Source organism: Elephantulus edwardii, unplaced genomic scaffold (genome assembly GCF_000299155.1).
Source record: "Elephantulus edwardii isolate Elephantulus edwardi_28Jun2011 unplaced genomic scaffold, EleEdw1.0 scaffold00041, whole genome shotgun sequence".
Lineage (NCBI taxonomy): Eukaryota > Metazoa > Chordata > Mammalia > Macroscelidea > Macroscelididae > Elephantulus > Elephantulus edwardii.
The window spans coordinates 13,318,559-13,339,217 of record NW_006399791.1 but is presented as its reverse complement, the minus strand read 5'-3'; the positions used below and the strand labels follow the sequence as shown (position 1 = coordinate 13,339,217).

At 37.5% G+C, this 20,659-nt stretch overlaps 1 protein-coding gene across 1 annotated transcript in view; it reads left to right on the top strand.

Moving 5' to 3' along the window:
- AGBL1 (ATP/GTP binding protein-like 1) overlaps positions 1-20,659 on the top strand; it is a 1,027,235-nt gene that overhangs the window by 775,259 nt on the left and 231,317 nt on the right. Inside the window, 1 exon segment of the mRNA XM_006885234.1 lies at positions 19,053-19,184. Coding sequence (XP_006885296.1) covers positions 19,053-19,184 — 132 coding nt within the window.

Below are 20,659 nucleotides of genomic sequence, written 5' to 3'. Positions count from 1 at the left end.
TATTATTCAATAGTATTATTCTTCACCTCTTCCTCTCTCATTTCCTAAATCTGTTTAGCCTCCACATGTACTTTGTTTCTTTACTCTCACAAACTCTCTTTTTTGTTTATACTCATCTCTGTTGCTTTTGATCAGGATGCCTTTGTCATCTCTTGTCTGACCTCTGCCCTTTCAACCTATTGTGGACATTCCTAACCGAGAGATCCATTCATGTCTCCATCTTCTGCAAATATTTTAAGAGCTCCCTAACCATCTTCAGGAATAATATACAAATGTCTTGGCAGAGTCTAAAGGAGTTTTAATGTGACCACTGTCTACCTTGATAGCTACCTAGTTCCATTCTGCTCTCATGCCATGCTCTCATTTTGAAGTTCTACAATTCTTCAAGCTCATAGCCATCACTCTCCTCTCTAATTGTGTGCATATTTCTCATTTAGAAAGGCTCATCTGAGATCTAACTTCCTGTGGGAACCACATGCCCACAGTACCATTCACCTTCTAGGTAATGTTTATTTGCAGGACAATGTGAATGTTGCCTCCAACATTGTGAAACATGTTCTTTATTTGAGTTTCCAGAGAGTCCTACACTGAGCTCTCCACTTACTGTTTACTTGTAAGATTATCTAATACGACAGCTTCTTGGAGAGGCAATTTAGACACAAAGAGTATTACTAAATACACATAATGGATTAAAGCAAATATAGGTTTAATTATTTACTCATAACTTAATAGCAATTGCCCTGGTGGTATGACAGTTATGTCCTAAGCTATTAATTGAAAAGTTGGCTGTTTAACTTACCTAGTGGTTCTGAAGGGGAAAAACTTGACAATCTTATTCTGTAAAAATTCCAGTCTAGAGAACTATGGGGAACTAAGAGAAATGTTTTTTCACCTGGGGGAGAATCATGAGTTGAAAACAAATTGACAATATAGCTAATAGCAGGGCAAGAGCGGGCCAAATCTGAAGTCCAATTTTCTTGGATGTAGAATGGGCATCACAATAGCTGTTTTATCATGAGATAACCTATGTCAAATTTTTGGTATGGTACCTATAGGATTATATGGTTTGGGGGTTTTTTGTTTGTTTTATTAGGTTTTTTTTTAAAAAAAATTTTTAAAATTTATTATTAATTTCAATAAAAATGTACAGAGACTTTGGATTTCCATTCATTTATTGTTGCACTTTTCTCCCCTTCCAACCTTCCCCCTTAGTACTCTTGGAAAACTAAAATAAAAATTCTTTCACTGTTTTACAATCCCTCCCCCCAGGTCCACTCCACTATGTAGCCTTCACTCTGGACAGGTTTTAATACATCAGTTTTAATAATAAAAAGCAGAACTGTTATATTAAAGTTTTAATTTCTGCTGCCATGTAGAAAGTGCCCTGTACATAGTTATTAAATAAATTGTTGAAGAAATACGATGAGTCCATTTACTAATTTGGAGTATTGATCACCATAACCAGGTTCACTATCTATTTAGCTCTTAGACAAGTTTACTGAGAAGAAGAATAAATGTTAACTATTCTTGCAGAAAAGAAAAAGCTTGCTCAACTGAAATAACTGGATAATTTGTCCTATAATTGCCCCCTGCAATTTAGAGGAACACATGTTTGCTGTAGCTAATAGGCATTTATTTTTAGGGATGTCATTTGTGTAACAAGCAGAACAGTGTTCCCATCCCCTTCATTTTGAATCTTCAGAGGACACTAGAATTCCCAGGCTTAGAGGTGCTCATTCCTATAGGTGAATAGGTCTATAATTTGTCATTTATCTCACTCAGCTCTCAGAGTCTGTAAAGACCAGGGGGGTAGGGGAAAAAAGACTTTTCTCCCAAGGAATGCCTGTCACTACAGAGACATAATTTCTAGCTTTTTTGAGGAATTTGTTGCTAAGACACAGGCTTAATTTGTCTACACACTTTCTTCAAGAATGGTGAGCATTTATTTACAGAGAGAAACTAAAGCGTAAGAGAGAAGTACTGGTAGAACGTGGAAGAAGATCAAGCTTTGAATGCTTATTTTAATACTTCCTTTAGAAATGACAAAATCCAAGACCAGAGAAGGAGGCACTCTGGTGATACTCAGCTCCTAAATCCAAAGTTGTTGTTGTTGTATGTGCCGTCGAGTCGCTTGCGACTCATAGCGACCCTATGTACAACAGCCCTAAACTCTGCTCTGTCCTGTGCCAATCGCACCGTCTCTGACACTCCCATCCCAATTATCCCAGTCACTGAATCAATCCACCTCATAGAGGGCCTTCCTCTCCTGCGCTGTCCCTCCACCCTCCCAAGCCAATCTAAACTCACCAATCACTCTATCCAACAAAAGATCTATAATAATCTGATTCAGTAAAAATTTTAGCCTAGGGAAACTTACAGTGCAGTTCTGATTATCACTTCAAGTCACCATGACCCGCAGTCAATTCATCAACACATGACAACTGTTGTTTTTGTTATATTCTGTTGAGTAAGGACTGACTCATAACTGACCCCCTAGCAAGTTTTCAAAGGCAATAAATCACAGTGGAGGAGATTGCTCTTCTTTTTCCAGTGGAACAGCTGGTATATTTGAACCACGCGCCTTTGGGTTGGCAGCACAACTCCTTTCGAAAAAGTCGCATAACAACTAGCGATTTTCAAAGTGTGGTTCTGGTATCCAAGTCATCAGTGTAATGTGTGATTTTGTTCAAAAAGCAAATTTTTAGGTCTCCTCCTGACTTACTTAACTAGAATCTGTGACTCAAACAAGCCCTTCCACATTACTCCAAGGCTTGCTAACATTTGAGATCGATCTGCCTTGGAGTCTGGCCTAGAAGATCACTTGTCCTCAACCTTGGATGCACATAGGAATCATCTGTACCGTTTTAAAAAACACCATAGTGCTGGTATCACTACAAACCAAAACCAACCAGCTGAATATAAAAACTTCCTATTGCTACCAATCCTAACTTATCGAGACTGTATGTATCAGAGTGCAAGGGAGCTTTATAGGTTGTTGGCTGTCCTTTCACACATTTGCAAGCCTTCCTTCTGTCACATCACAGGGTGAATTTGATATGTCAACATTTCAGTAGGTAGTTAGGAGCCCAAGAGTCACAAATGACATGTAACTGGCCCTCTGCCCAGTTTCAAAGGCTGTAAATCACATGAGAGGACATAGTACATCTTTTTTCCTGCGAAGAAGCTGGTGCATTTGGACTGCATGCCTTTGGCTTGGCAGCTCAACTCTGTACCTCTAGGTCATCAGTAATCAGTGCAAACAATTTGGGCCACAAGGGGTCTCCAATTTTATTAAATTCTCTTAATGTGGGCTTCCAGAATTGATTTTATAGGGGTTTTTTTGTTTGTTTTGGTGTTTTTTTGTTTTTATAAATCACAGAAGATTCCAATATGTAGTAAGAATGGACAAGCTATGGCCTAAGAGGGTGATTTTATTGGAACTAACAGAAATTTGTTCAAAATAACAAAATAAGCAGGAGTGGCATCCAGTTCTTAAACAACATGCCTCTGGAAACTCTATGATTTGATAAATGTCCATAGTTGTAGAGGGCTTCAAGCCTTTTGTTCATAGGATCACTATGAGTCGTGCTCAACTCAAAGGCAATCAATAACACAACAACAACAACTAACTCTCTCTCTCTCTCTACTGATTTATCTACAAATTTCAAATACATTGTTTTTCACACACAAGCTCTTTCCTATTTCCTTCACACCTCCACTCATTGAATTGTGCAACCCTAAGGTTAACATCAAATTCCCCCCTGCCAATCCTTAACCCCCCCGCCCCGATCCTCATACTCTTTTTTTATTAATGGTTTTATACAGTACTTGTCCTTATGGGACTGAGTTAGTTCACTCAGGATAATGCTCTGCAATCCCTCCCAAGTTAAGTGGTAATTTACAAAATCATTGCTCCTGCATAGTATTCCATTGTTAAAATGCACCACAACTTCTCAATCCATTAATCTGTGGTTGAACATCTGAGCTGTTTCCATGTTTTTGTGATGGTGAATAACACTGCTATGCACATTTGTGTACAAGTCTCCGTTTGAGTCTCAGTTCTCATTTTCTTAGGGTATATTCCAACCAATGGAATAACTGGGTCATAATGGAATTTCTATGTTCAGCTTTTTTAGGAAATGCCAAACTGCCTTCCAGAGTGATTGTACCATTTTATAATCCCACCAACAATAAATAAGGGTTCTATCTTTCCACATCCTCTCCAACATTTTTTCTTGCTGTCTTGTTAAACATTGCCACTGCTACTGGAGTGAGATGGTATCTCATTATGGCTTTGATTTGTATCTCTCTTGTTGCCAGCATTTCTTCAATCTTCTGTGAAAATTCTTTCCATGTCTTTTGCCCATTTTATAACTAGCTTAACAGTCTTTTTCTTGTAGAGGCCCAAGAGTATTCTATAACCTTTCATTATGAAACTCTTGTTTGAGATGGTATTGCCAAATGTTTGTTCCCAGTCAGCAGGTTTTCTTTCTGCCCTGTTGGAAAAAGTTTTTCATGTGCACAGTGATTCAGTCTTTTGAAGGTCTCATTCATCAATTTTGTCCTCTTCAGATTGTACATTTTTGGCTATACTTTGCAGTCTCTTTAGGCCTTTTAAACTTGATCCAAGTTTCTCTTATGAACTTTGTAGTTTGGGGCTTTACTCCCAGGTCTCTGATCCACCTTGTGGTGATTTTTGTTATTGTAGAGGAATCCCACTGATTTTTGGAATCTGATCTTATATCCTACCACACTCCAAATTAGCCTACTAGCTCCAAGAGTTGTTTTGTTTAAATTTTTGGGGTTTTCGGTGTACACTATCATATCATCTGTATATAGCAATAGTTTAACCACCTCTTTGGATGCTTTTTACTTCCTTCTCTTGTTGTATTGCCTAGAAAGCACTTCCAATAAAATGTTAAATAGAGGTGGTTACAGTAGGCATCCTTGTCTGTTCCCTGTTCACAAGGAAAATTTTTTTTAGGCTTTCTCTATGACCAAGGAGGATAGAAGGAGAACTGATGCCTTTGAGCTGTGGTGCTGGAGAAGAGTACTGAGAATACCATGGACTGCTAGGAAAACAAATAGATTTGTCCTGGAGAGGGTTAAACCAGGTGGCTCCTTGGAGGCAAGGATTCTGAGGCTCTGTCTAACTTACTTCGGACATGTAGTGAGGAGAGACCGGTCCTTGGAGAGAGACATCATGCTTGGGAGGGTAGAGGGATGGCGCAGGAGAGGAAGGCCCTCTATGAGGTGGATTGATTCAGTGACTGGGATAATTGAGATGGGAGTATCAGAGACAGTGCGATTGGCGCAGGACAGAGCGGAGTTTAGGGCTGTTGTACATAGGGTCGCTATGAGTCGCAGACGACTCGACGGCACATAACAACAACAACAATTCTCCATTGAGAATGAAAATGGCTCTTTGTTTTGCATATATACTTTCAACTATGTTGAGGAAATTCTCTTCTATTCTAATTTTGCTGAGTGTCTTTATCAGGAAGGGGTGCTAGATTTTTTTCAAATGCCTTTTCTATATCAATTGCTAAGATCATATGGTTCTTACTATTTACTTTGTTAATATGGTGAATTATAAGAATTGTTTTTCTTATGTTGAACCATCCTTGCATACCTGTTATGAATACCACTTGATCATGGTAAATTAATTTTTATGATGTTCTTTTGGATTCTGTTAAGGATTTTTGCATATATAGTCCTGAGGGATATTGGTCTGTAGTTTTCTTTCTTGGCTATATATTTTTCTGATTTTGGTATTAGGATTATGCTTGCTTTATAGAGTGACTCTGGGAATGTTCTTTCTATTTCAATTTTTTTAAATAGTTTAAGCTGAGTTGGTGATAGACTCTCTCTCTCTGAATGTATGGTAGAATTCAGCTGTGAAGCCATCTGGTCCAGGGTTTTTCTTATGGCAAAGTCTTTTTATGACCTTTCTAATTTCTTCTTTTGTGATGGGTCTATTCAAGTATTCTATATCTGTCCTTGCCAATCTGGGTAGGGGATGAGTTTCAAGGAGTTTATCTGTTTTCTCTAGGTTTTCTAATTTATCAGAATATAGTTTTTCATAGTATCCCAGTATCCAATATTTATTTCATTTCTTCTGGTTCTGTTGTGATGTCACCTCTATCATTTATTAATGGATTTATCTGTGCCTTCTCTCTTTTTCTTTTCTCCTTTGTTAAGTTTGTCAGTGTTTTGTCAATTTTATTGATTCTTTAAAAAAAACAGCTCCTGGTCTTACTGATGTTGTCAATATTTATTTTTCTGTTTTCTATCTCTTTGATTTCAGCTCTTGTCCTTATTTTTTATTTTCTTCTAGGGGCTATAGGATTAGATTGTTGGTCTTTCTTATTTGATGAAGGTGTTGATTTAGATTCATTGATTTTTCTCTTTTATTCCTTTTCTTTGTGTGTACCTATTGCTATGAACTGCCCCCTGAGGACTGCCTTAGCTGTGTTCCAGAGGTTTTGGTATGTTTTATTTTCACTGTCCCTTGTTTCAAGGATTTTTTTTTAATTTTTTTTAAGCCTATCATATTCTAGCAGAGAGTTATTTAGCTTCCTCATGAATAACTTTAAACTTTACCCTCTTGTGGTTAATTTCTAATTTTGTGGCATTATGATCTGAGAAGATACTTTGTATTATCTTAGGTTTTTTTTTTAATTTGTTGAGGCTTATTTTGTGTCCTAATATGTGATCTATTCTGCAGAACGTACCATGTACACTTGAGAAGAAAGTGAATTAAGTTTTATTTGGGTGCAGTACCCTGAATGCATCTAGTTGGTCTAGTTGGCTGATCGTATAGTTTAAATCTTCTGCATCTTTGTTGATTTTCTTTTGGGTTGACGTATCCTTTGGTGATAGTGGTGTGTTGAAATCTCTTAACACTATTGTGGTGTTGTCTATTTCTTTCTTCAGTATTAAATATGGTTGTATTACGTATTTTGCAGGTCTATCATGGTGCATAAATATTGACCAAGATTGTGTCTTCTTGATCTATTATTGTTCCTTTAATCACTGTGTAATGACCTTCCTTATCTTTTGTGGTGGTTTTCATTCTGAAATCTATTTTATCAGAGATTACTATTGCCACTCCTGCTTTTTTGAGGTTGTCATGTGCTTGGTATATATTATTTCCCCCCAGCATTTGATTTTGTGTCTGTCTTTTTATTCATTTTTAAGATTTGTCTCTTGTACATAACATATTGATCAGCTTTGTTGTTTTGTTATGGGGTAGGTTTTTTTTTTTAATTTTTTATCCATTCTGTTACTCTTTTTTTCTTAATTGGTGAATTTAGCCCATTCCCATTAAGTATGACTACTGTCAACCCAGATTTTACTTTTGCTTTCCCCCGCCCTCCCATGTTTCTTTTTCTGTTGTTTCTGGTTACAATGGTCCATGCACTTTCCCTTGACAGCTTTGTGTGAAGGACATAACTTAAAATTTCTTTTAGCTTTTGTCTTGTTTTCACAAATTCCTTAAGTTGTTTCTTTTCTCCAAAGGATCTAATTTCTTGTTCATATTTGATGTAGGGATTTGCTGGACATAGGATCTTTGGCTGGCAATTGTTTTCTCTCAATTTTCTGTATGCCATCCATTGTCTTTTAGCTCTCATGAGAAATCAGAACTCAATTAATTGTTTCCACTTTGTAGGTGACTATTTTTCTTGTGATGCTTTCAAAATTCTATCCTAATCTTTTGTTTTTTCATGATAACTGATGCAAACTGCTGCTTTCTTGACACTATGTGAGTCTTTTGTTTGTTTGTTTGTCTTTTATGAGTAGTTGTTAGGTCATTGTAACTATATAGTGACCAAGAGTATGGCAATATTTTGTGAAGGACCTGTATATTTATGCTACTTTTTTGGTGAGAGGTCCACAGGACCAAGGGCTAAACATCCGTGATCCCCCCTAAATTACTTAATGGGAAACCAGGAAGCCTTGGATTTTCCTTCCAGAACTGGCTCCTCTGCCTCACTCGAGCTGCTCCAGATGGCCTGCATTCTTCTGCTTGAGCTTAAGGGGTCCCACGTGATCTAGTTAATCAACTGGAACAGATCCATGTCTGCTGACAATTAGGCTGCTGCTCTCAACTCATGCTTTTAAAACAACAATTTTTCCTGCTGTATGATATAGTAGCACTTGTAGAATGATAACATGTCTAATTTTTAGATTATTGGAAAGTCAAGATCAAAACAAGGCAGATTCCTGGCAGGTAAAAGTTAGATATACCTCCACTCCAACCTCTTTACCCTATCTAACACCATCTTTCCCTCCAGGGGCACTCTCCACTTTTCTTTTGGGCTCCATAGTCTGTTTTAATGATCACAGAGAACTCACAGAACATATTCACAGTTAAATGTAAATCACTTACACTATAGCATGCACCTGAAGATCAAGAACAGCAGGATATAACTCATGTAGGAAGGATGTAGGCAAAGTGTGCAAGGATCTCCTGAAGTGGATGGCAAAGCCTTTCCTTCTTTGATGAAGTATGTTTCTCTTACTTCTTCCTGTCCACAGAAGCAAACATGCACTTTTCCCTGCCCTTCAGTCCCTCCTTCTCAGTAACACAAACCTCCCCTCACCTTGCTCTGGGCATATCTTTCTACATTCAGACTTCCCATCATCAGGCTCTCCACAGTTGATCAACCAGCTCATAACCAATAAACAACATTAGTTCAAGTCATTTAGTTCTATTCCTAGCACCAACTTACTATTGTCACCATGGACTCTATCCAAGAGCCCTTTCTGGACCTGTCATCACCAACTCTTCCACTGGACTCCTTCTGGGCATCTGGATGTCTTCAGTATTATAGACTTCAACTCTTTTATAGGGTGTGTGTGTGTGTGTGTGTGTGTGTGTGTGTTGTTGTTGTTGTTTTTTAAGGAGCTCATTACCTTCTCTCTCTTCTCTTTTCTCTCCTTTGTCTTCTTTCTGCTCTATGTGTCAACTTCCAGGGTTTGCTTGCATACATAAGCAGAATCTTCACGCATTTTAAACATGGTCCTTTCACAAGGGCTATGTACTGAGTAATCCCCTCTCAATAGCTCACAGACCATTCATTTGAATAGTAGTCCCTTCATCTGAATAGTCTATGATCACTTTGATTGCACAGTATATTGACCAATCCTTTCAACGTTCATACCAATTTTATTCCGGACTGCAGCTATGGTCCAGACAGACAGTATTAAACCATTAAGTTATTTCTGTTGTTGTGTACCATCCTGTCAGAACTGACCTATATCTGACCCTACTGTGGGTTTTTAGAGGCAGTTAATCTCACAGGAGGAGATTGCCCATCCTATTTTCTCCAATGTCCTTGTTGTTATTGTTAGGTCAATACAACTCATGGTTGTAGTCAACTACAACTCACAGTGGTGATCCTATGAACAATAGATCTGAATCCTGTTCTATCCTATGCCATCCTCTTAATCTCTGACACACTTGAGCCCATTCTGCAGTCACTAAGTCAATCTATCTTGTTGAGGGTCTTTCTATCTTTTTCTGACCTTCTACCTTTCCAGTATGATGTCCTTTCCAAGCAGTAACCTTTCCTCACAATATACCCAACATATATGATAAGAAACTTTGTTTTGGCTGCATTTTTCCCCAAGAATTTTTTGCTGTTGTTCATTTTACAGCCCATAGGATATTCAATACTCTTCTCCAACACCATGGTTTAAGGGAATCAATTCTTCTTCTTCTATCATCCTTATTCATTGTCCTGCTCTCAGCAACATAGCGAGTGAGTGAAAAGACCATGATCTGTATCAAATGTACCTAGTCTTCAAGCTGACATCACTACTCTTCCGTAATTTGGAGAGACTTTCTGGCAGTAGACTTGACCAACGCAATAAGTCTCCTAATCTTCAAACTGGTACCAAGCGTGTTGATTGTGGATCCCAGTAAAATGAAATAATTTACAGTTTTCAATCTTTCCATCATCTATCACGACATTGCTTGTCAAACCAGTTTTGAGGGTTTTCCTCATCTTGATTTTTGTGGAGATGCAATCCATATTGAAGGCTATAATCTTTGATTTTTCTGCAGCAAGTGCTTCAAGTCCTTCTCACTTTCAGCTAGTAAGGTTGTGCTATCTGTATAATGTAGGTAGTTGATGAGTCTTCTTCTGACCTTAATCCCACATTCTTCTTAATAGAGCACAGCTTCTCAAATGATTTGTTCATTGTACAGATTGAATACACATGGAGAAAGGGTACAGCCTTGACACATACCGTTCCTTCATAATAGTGTTTTCTTGCTGTATTCAGATAACAGCTTCTTGATCTAGGTATACAGGTTTTCTATAAGACCAATTAAGTGTTCTAGGATTCCCATTCTTCTCAATGTTAGCCATAATATTTATGATCCCATAGTCAAATACCTTTGCATAGTCAATAAAACACAAATAGATATTTTTCTGGTATTTTCTGCTTTTGACCAGGATTCATCTGACATGAGAAATGATTTCCCTGGTGCCACAGCCTCTTCTAAATTCAACTTGAATTGCTATCAGTCTTCTCTCAATGTACTGCTCTAGCTTGTTTTGAATTATCTTCAGCAATATTTAGCTTGCATGTGATATTAATTATATTGTTAAATATTTCCACATTCTTTTGGATCACCTTTCTTGTGAATAGAGGCAAATATGTATTTCTCCCAGTCAGTCAGTCAAAGACAGTGAAGTAGCGCTGTCTTCCACATTTCCTCACATAAACTGATAGACACTTCCAGAGCTGCCTCTGTTAGTTGAAATAAATCAGTTAGTAACTTTTCGATTCCTGAGACCTTGTTTTTGGCCAATGCCTTTAGTGCTACGTGAACTTGTTCTTTCATTACCTCTAACTCTTATTCATATGGTGGTGGTTGTTGTTGTTAAGTGCCATCTAGTCGTAGACAACTTATAGCAACCCTATGAATGGAGAAAACCTGAACACTTGTATAACTTTCATCATTTCTCAAAGTCCATAGAGTTTCTGGAGGCAAGCTATTTCAGAAGTGGATGCCACTGTATGAGTTACCTCTGTACAGCAAATGGACAGACCAGTGTTATACCACTTAGAAGAATGTTTGAGCAAAATCAATTAAAACCAGGTCTGAGGGCTGCAGATCCATATGGTACTTCCTGAAATCTTTTCTTTTGATACTGTGACTCTGTGTAGTCCTTCTTTTTTTTATGCTTCCTAGATTATTCAAGATTTCCCCCACAGTATCTCTAAATATTGTAATTCAGTGCTTAACTTCATTTTTCAATTCTTTCAACTCAAGAAATACTGAGCAAGCTCTTCCTTTCCATTCTCCAACTCCTGTTCTTTGCACAATCCATTATATTACTTTTGTCTTCTTTAATGGCCCTTTGAAATCTTCTGTTCTTCTCTTCTTTGTCTGATTTTCCCCCCTTTATTTTGCCTTCTCAATGCTCTCTTGCAATTTTCAGAATCTCTTCTGCCATTCATTTTGATTTATTTTCTTCTCCTCTGTCTTTGTAATGGTCTTTTGCTCTCTTTATAGGTAATATATGTAATTCTTTTTTAAATAAAATTTTTATTTTATACTGGTTTACTTACAAAGTTCCTATAATGTTGTTTTTTATGCCAGATATTTCCCATTTCCTTTTCCCATCCCTCCCTCCACTCATCAAATTGTGCAACCCTATGATTAACCCCCTCCCCCTGCCGTGGCCATCCTTGACCCTCTGCTTCCATCCTCTTTGGAACCTCATAGATATTCTACAATAATTGTCTTATATAATATTTGTCCTTATGGGACTGAGTTAGCTAACTTTCTCTTCATAGATAATGCATTTTATGTTTGTTGTTGTTGTTATGTGCCGTTGAGTCACCTGTGACTCATAACGACCCTATCTACAGGAGCACTAAACACTATTCTATCCTGTGCCAATCTTATTGCCCCTGACACACCTACCCCCGTTACCACAGTCACTGAATCAATCCATCTCATTGAGAGTTTTCCTCTCTTGCACTGTCCCTCCACCCTCCAAGAATTATGTCTCTCTCCAAGGACTGGTCCCATTTTGCACTATGTCCAAAGTATGTCAGATGAAGCTTCAGAATCCTTGCCTCAAAGGAGCAGCCTGGTCTCACCCTCTTTAGGATGAACTTGTTTGTTCTAATAGTCCATGATATATTCAACACTCTTCTCCAGCACCACAGCCCAAAGGCATCAATTCTCCTTTTATTATCCCTACTTATTGTCCAGCTTTCTGAGGCATAGTAAGTAATTGCAAAGATCATGGCCTGAATCAGACATACCTTAGTCTCCAGACTGCTATTGTTGCTTTTCAGTATTTTGGAGAGATCTCTGACAGTAGACGTTCCCAATGCAATTTATCTTTTTGGATTTCCTGGCTGCTGGTACGAAGAATTTTGGTTGTGGAGCCAAGCAAACTAAAGCTGTTAACAATTCCATTCTCTTCACCATTTATCATGATGCTGCCAATTGGCCCAGTGGTCTGAATCTTTGTTTTCTTGATATTGAGCTTCAATTCATATTGAAGGCTGCAGTCCTTGACCTTCTGCAGCAAGCACTTCAGGTCCTCCTCAGTTTCAGCAAGCAGGGTTGTGCCATCTGCATAATGCAGATTGTTGATGGGTCTACTCCAATCCTGATGCCACATTTCTCCTCATAGAACCCAGCCTCCCAGGTAATCTGTTCTATATATTTTATAAAGGTATGGGGATCAGATACATTCGGTCTTCAATCACTACTGTTGAATACCTCAAACCTATTGTGAAGACGATTTTTTAATTTAGGTGGAGTAGATTCTAGGTAATATTTTGGTTCTTGTGGAAAAAGCTTTAATTTATTCACTAAGTGTCTTACATAAATATTTTAAGAAGATAATAATACTTGTTAAATTAAATTTTTACTAATATGGAACTTATAATAAAATGAAAGTATAGATCTATATCATTGACAGAGATCTTTAGTAGTGCAGTGGTTACAGACTGACTATTAACTGAAAGATTTGGAGGATTAAAACTACCAGCAAGTTTGTGGAATATATGGATGGCATAAAGATTTATAGCTGTTGACATTATGGGATAGTTCTCTTATAGTGAAACTGAGTCACAAGTGATTTGACAGTAGTGGATTTGGGTTTGTTTGTGTGTTTATGTTGTTAACATCTGAGATGAAGAGAAGAATAACAGAAAGAAACAAATACCTTAAGTCCTTAGTCCTTAAACCTTCCATCATACAATGTTTGGTCTGTCCAATAACCTACCCACTGCCAGTGAAGATCTAGCAAAAACCATCTAAGAATCAGTGTTGCCATTTCTGAATTCTTTACTGCATTGCTAACCTCTTCACTGCATTGCTCACCAACAAAGCAACATAGCAACAAACCTGAGCAGCCATCACAGACAGTTTTTATTTTCCTCTGTTACCACTGGCCAGACATACTACTTTGTCCTTGTCTTTTTCTCTCACATATACACATACACACTTACTTATTTATGGTTGCGTATATCTTGAATACCCTGGGCTCTATTCCTGCTCTCCAAAGCACTCTATTCAATCAGAAGACCACACAACTTTATGGTAGACTGGAAATGGCTTCAGTTATTGTGTGTTCTAACATGTCAAGCAGTAGCACAATTTTTTACCAATAAAATTTGCTTGTCCTGAAACAATTCCAGTGGGTGGAAGCTTTCTAAGGTGGGGCACAACATAATAATACAGCTACAACTATAGAAAGTAATTTCTTATCTGTGATAGATTTTAGCAACTACTGAATTTAATGTTGAGCTGAAATCTTTCCCCATATTACGCATTTTTATGCCCTCTGCTCTTTGAAATAGTAATGAATATATTTATTCATGATTCTAATTGGGAACTAAGAAATCTGGGAGTTTATTATTAAGACACTTAAAAAGAATTTCTAACTTATTACTACTGAGTCAGTACTGACTAATAGCTGCTCTTGTAAGGGTTGAATTGGTTGTTTTTTTAAAAAAAATCAATGAAATTTTAGGGACTTTGGATTTCCATTCATACATTCATTGTTGCACATTTTCCTCTCTGGCCACCCCTCTCCCAAGTTTTCTTTTCTCTATGAAGAGAAAAAAAATTATTTTATTGTTATACAATCCTCCCCCATCCCCACTCCACTTTACTATGCAGCTCTTATTCTAGAATCTTATTATGACAATAATATCTAATCATATATTCCTTTTAAATAGTTCTCTCCCTCATCTGTTTCAATACAGTATAAATTATTTATCCCTTCTTTTCTTAGGTTTCCCCAACCCCAATGTCAGTAACATTTTACAACAGCGTCACTATGCAGGATTTTTCTTTTTGTGACTGAGATATTTCACTCAGTATAGTGTCCTCCAAAGTTTCAAATTTTGTATAGTATTTCATGAGTTCCTTGTTTTTCAATGCTGCTTGGTATTCCATTGTGTGAATATACCACAGCTTCTCTATCCATTCATTTGTTGGTGGAAACTTGGGTGGTTTACAAATCCTTGCTATTGTGAACAAAGCCACAATAAACATGGCTGTACATATATCTTCTTGGGTGGCAGTTATGGTCTCTTTAGGGTATATTCCCAGTAGAGGAATTGCTGGATCAAGTGGTATTCCAATTTACAACTTTTTGAGAAAATGCCATATTGCCTTCCATAGTGGTTGCACCATTTTATATTCTTTCCAACAGTGAATAAGGGTTCCAGTTTCTCTGCAACTTTGCCAGCATTTGTTGTTTGTTACTCTGTTGAATTTTGCTATTCTTACTGGGGTGAGATGATATCCCATAGTTGTTTTGCTTTGCATCTCTCTTAGAGCTAGGGATTTTGAGCACTTCTTCATGTGTTTGTTTGCCATCTGAAAGGGTTTTTTGTGATGTATCTGTTCACATCCTGTGCCCATTTTTTAATCAGGTTGTTTACCATTATCTTGTTGTGGTGCTTGAGTATTCTATAAATTCTAGATATAAGTCCCTTATCAGAGATGTCATTACTGAATATTTTTTTTCTCCTGTCTGTGACTTCCCTTTTCACCCTGTTGGAGAAGTATTTGAATATGGTATAGGGATTTTCATCATAGAAGGTCCCATTCATCTATTTTACCCTTGACTAGTTGTAGGTTTTCCAGTATGCTTAGAAGACTGTTTATGTTGTGGATTAGAGCTTCTAGAGTTCTTCCAAGCTTTTCTATAATAAAATTTATAGTCTTTGGTTTTAGTCCCAGGTCTCTGATCCACTTTGAGTTGGTTTTTGTGTATGGAATGGGTTGTGGGTCTTGCTTGAGTTTTCTATAGATAGTTTTCCAATTTGCTAACACCCTTTGTTAAAAAAATGGCTGTCATTTCTCTACTTAACTGATTTAATCTCCTTGTCAAAAATCAGTTAATCATAGGTAGATGGGCTGATTTCTGGGTTCTCAATTCTATTCCATTGATCTATGTGCCTGTCATTTTACCAGCACCACTCTGTCTTGACCACCACAGCAATGTAGTAGGGTTTGAAATCAGGAAGTGAAATTTCTCCTACTTTGTTTCTCTTTTTAAGGAGTGTTTTATTTATTCGGGGCCTCTTTGCTTCTCAGGACTCTGGAGGAGTCCCTGACAGCAGATTTTCCTAATGCAATTTGTCTTTTGATTTCCTGACTGCTGGTGCCAAAAGTGTTGATCGTGGAGCCAAGCAGACTGTAACTGTTAACAACCTCAATCTTTTCTCCATCCATCATGGCTGCCAATTGGCCTAGGAGTAAGAATCTTTATCTTCTTGATGTTGAGATTCAATCATATTAGAGACCACAGTCCTTTAACACTCTCTTGGGTCTCTATTTTTGGAATGAGAATAATTATGGATCTCCTCCAGTTAATTGGCCAGATAGTTTTTCTCCAGATTTCTTGACACAATTGTTAGATACATCCAGGGCTACATCTGTTTATTGAAATATATCAATTGGTATGCCATCAATTCCTGGGGCTTTGTTTTTGCCAATTTCTTCAGAGCAGCTTAGACATCCTCCTTCATCACTATTGTTTAATGAAATTCTTCTCTGTCAGCCAATTCTTTTTGGTATAGTGACTCTGTGTACTTCTTACATCTTCTTTTGATGCTTCCTGGATCATTCAATATTCTGCATGCAGCATACTGGAGTATTGTACCTTGAGGTCAATATTAACTTCTAATTTCCACAGAGTTATCCTAATGTCATATTTTCCTTGCTGCAACAAAGTATCCAAATTCTGATAATTCTAAGGACAGTATTTATGTATCCTCTGGAGTATTTACTTTCCTGCATCATTTTATCTTGTCCTTCACTTCTACTACCCTTCCTAATTTAATTGTTATAGCTATATGCCTTCGATTTAGCTACAATTCACAGTAACCCTATGTGTAGTTAACTGAGTGATACACTGACCAATCCTGTGCCAACCTTCTGCTTTAACAGAAATGTAAAATAAAGCTTTTTATCTTTATGCAATTTGCCCAAATCAAAGGAAAGAGATTCAAGCTCACCAGCCTCTCCACAGGAGAAAATGTGCAACCTCCCCTCACGTGATTTAAAGCCTCTGGAAACCCACCTAAGAGTTAGTTCTGACTTTGTGGCAAGTATCAACAACATAAGGCTCTTACATGCCAACTCCAAGAAAAGTTTCCACATTTAATCTGTATCCTTTTCTAATTCTGTGTGTATTTCTTTCTTGTTTTAAGTGTCAACTACAGTGAACAAAGTTAAATACCATACAGGGGTCCTTTACCCCTTTTCCATCTTCTTTCTTTTTTACTTTAATTCTTTCATGTGGCCCACCTTTCACTAGCTATGCCTCTGTTTTATTACCTTTACAAGTCTTTCTCACTTGTTTTGCTAAAAAAAAGACAAAAAACAAACAACAGTAACACCACCAAATAAATTCTATGAAATAAACACCTAATCTCTTACTAGGGAGCCTAGTGGTAAGAGGTTGTGCTGCCAGTCCTCAGGCAAACAGTTCAAATCTAAGCTGCTTTTTCATGGGAGAAAAATGTGGACAAATGAAATGTAGAAACTTAGAGGAGCTGACATTTAAGTGTGCTGTTGAGTCAGAATGGATTCATACCTGACCTTCTGGTGGTTTTTCAGAGCTTGTAAATGCATGGGTTGGAAGCAGGAGTAGCATTCACTTCCTAAACAGCATCTGGACACTATGAACTTTGATAAATGATGATAGTTATAGAAAGGCTTCAGGCCTTTTGTTCATAGGGTAACTATGAGTCATGCTCGACTTGAAGGCAATCAACAACAACAACAACTGCATAGGAGGAGATTGCCCATCTTTCTTGAGTGGCATAGCTAGAGGATTCCAATCATTTGCCTTTGGGTGGAAGCACAACCTCTTACTCATAAGCCAGCCAGAGCCCTCTCAGTCCTGTAATAAAGCAGGATATTGTCCTTAGGAGGAGGCTGGGGCACTTTACCCCAAAGAAGTTAGGGAAAGAAAAGTTCAAAGTTAAAGAACAGATTGTTGTTGCACTTAGCTTTTGATGATTTTTGATTTGCAGATCACCTTAAGAGCTAATGGAGTAAAACAAAAACAAACAACAGAATCAGACATTTCTTCATTATGTTTCATCAGAATCACCCAACTTTCCTGACTCATTTTGGGCTCCCATCGCTGGCACTAGGTCATTTAAAATGACGTCTAATTGAACATTAGTTTAGTCAATAGAAATGGTTTTGTGATGTGTGTTACATCATCATCTAAGAAGCTAGCTTGTTCACGTGTCAAAGCCCAATGTGAAAATGCATTATAAGCACAACTTTATGTATTTTTTTTTTGCTAAAGTCATTTTAGTCCAAAGCTGTTACAGGTCAAACTTTAGAGTCAAAACGTGAAGACCTGTCTTGATGTCTCTTATAGAAAATGATGTGATGACATCAATTCATATTGGAGAGGATGAGGTGAGAGAGGCACTCTTACATACTGTTGGTGGGATTCTAAAATGGTACCACCACTCTTGAAGGCAGTTTTATATTTCCTCAAAAAGCTGAACATAGAAATTCCATACAACTGCTAGGAATATATCCCAAAGAAATTAGAACAGAGACAGAAATGGAGATTTGTACATTAACTATTCATAGCGGCTTATTCACAATTGCAAGAACATGGAAACAGTCCAAATGTCCAAACACAATTGAATGAATTGAGAAATTTTGGTACATTGACATTATAGAAAACTATGCACTCAGGAGCATCAATTTCAAGAGATACTACATAACTTGGGAGAGACTGAAGAGCATAATACTGGGTAAACTAACTCAGGTTCTTAAGGATAAATATTGCATATGACTATTATTGTGAAAATATAAAGATCACTAGTAAAGATGTTCGGGGGTCTGGGGGAAAAGGGTGGGAACAGAGGAGTCAGGGTGAGCTGAGAAGAAAATCACAGAGTCATACAATTTGGCAAGTGGAGGGAGGTAGTATGAGAAATGAGAGAGGTCTAATGGAGCCCTGAAAAGGTGGGCTAATGGTGGACATAGTTCAATAGTGATTAATTTTATAAAACACAATATATGGGAATGAGTGTATGAAACATAACATGAATGAAGGAATGTATGAAGCACAATGTATATAAATTTTGTATGCAAAACAATAAAAAAATGAAAAAAAAGGATGATGACAGGGGAAAACAGAGCTCTGTTGCCTTATAGATCTGAGTTTTCATTGACAACCTAAAGACACATATGATTTACACATAATTTACCGTCTCTGAGAACCTAGTGGAGGGTCAGCTATGAGTTGGTTCCGACTAAATGTCACATAACCATAAGGGTGAATTGGGGAATAATGTGTGCTCATTTTTCAGAATGTAAGAGATGTAAATGCCATATTTTATCATAAATTGCCATAATAATTCCAAAACACCTCTTGCCAAAGTCACTGATGATCTCCACATCACTAATTCTTCAAAGGAAATGGTATACACCCACTAAAGATAGATGGTGGTTTAACCACTGAGATGTCAATAGACCTAATATGAAGTTTCTGTCCTCTGTTTGGCTGTTCTAGGTCTTCTGTGATTTCCATGGTCACTCTCAAAAGAAGAATGTATTCCTTTATGGTTGTAGCATTAAAGAAACCTTGTGGCAAAGTGCAAGTCCTGTGAGTTCATCTACTGTCTTAGAGGATGTCAGTTACAGGGTAAGTCTTTGGGGGAATGACACCGAACAGTGTTTCATTTTCTTATTTTTACCATTGAGACCTATGCTTCATGAAAGGGTAATTTTTTCCTTCTAAATAATTGTTTTATTGTTTTTTCCACTACACTGTAGAGATACAGGTTTCTTTGAAATGAGAGAAATAGGGCTATTCCTAGAAAATGCAGCTGGAGGAGGCGTGTATTACCTCTGCTTTCATTGAGTAATGGTGTGCTGCTTGGTTTCCCTGCATTTGTTTTCTGTAGGTTGTAATGCACTGCAAAGAATATGAGTATTGGCTTTACAAATATTAACTGTGTGACTATGAGTTAATAACATCACCTCTTTGAACCACCACCATTCTACCATAAAGAAAATGAGGAAAGTGAAAGTAGTGCCTCTGCTAAAAATTTATGGCAGGAACAACATGATACTTAATATAAAAAGATATTAAATGAATATGAAGGGACGGCACTAGACCATCCACCTCCCTTTCCTCAAGCATTTTATAAGAATCAGAGCAGTGATCCGCTTAGCCTAACGCTGCTGTTTCCAAATTAAAAAAAAAACAAACAAAAAACAAACAACAACAACAATAACCAACCCCACAACATTTTCTCACAGATCTGGAGGCTAGAAATCCAAATTCAGGATGTCTCTTCCCCCCACCCCCGTTTTTTGTAGTTTAAGGGTTTATTTAATGTTCAAAATGGCTTTTCTAGCCATTGATTTTGATGTTGCCGTGTGGGTGAGTGGGAATATGTGAATAGAATGTGTTAGTCTAAGCACAAGGGAATTGGCTAGTCTCATCACTAAACTAAGCAGATTCAGTGGTAGATTTTTTTTTTTATTGCTTTGCTTACAAAGTTCATATGCATTGTATTTCACTCTATTCTTCATTCACATTGTGTTTCATACAATCGTTCTCATGCCTTATGTTTTAGAAGATTAATCACCAATAGACCTTGCCCATCATTACCCTGCCAGTGGTAGATTTTGAGAATCTCACCACCAGCTTTAGAGAGAGGTTTTCTCTCTATCTCTGCTGTAGGCTCTGGACCCAAAAGTTCGTCTCTCTGCAGTGTGTATGTATGTGCCTGGATAATCTTCATGTGAGTTGACACCTCTTTCCATTCATCTCTGGTTCTCTGTTTAATCTCTTTTACATCTCAAAAGAGAATGACTCAGCATACACCCCATATTAATCCTGTTTCATTAGCATAACAAAGACAAACACATTCCCAAATAAGAGGATAACCACAGGCAGCAAGTTTATGAACTGCAATGAGTTCTACAGGTTTGCACCAAACAGGAAGTTAAAGAGGGGTATAGAAAGACAACTTCTTCCTGTCAGAATAAAGAAAAAAGCAAATATTGCTTACTGATAATTAGGTAGAAGTAGCAGGAAGCTCTGGTGGCTTAGTGGTAAGGAATTGTGCTGTCAACCCAATAGTAAGTAGTTTGAAACTATCAGTTGCT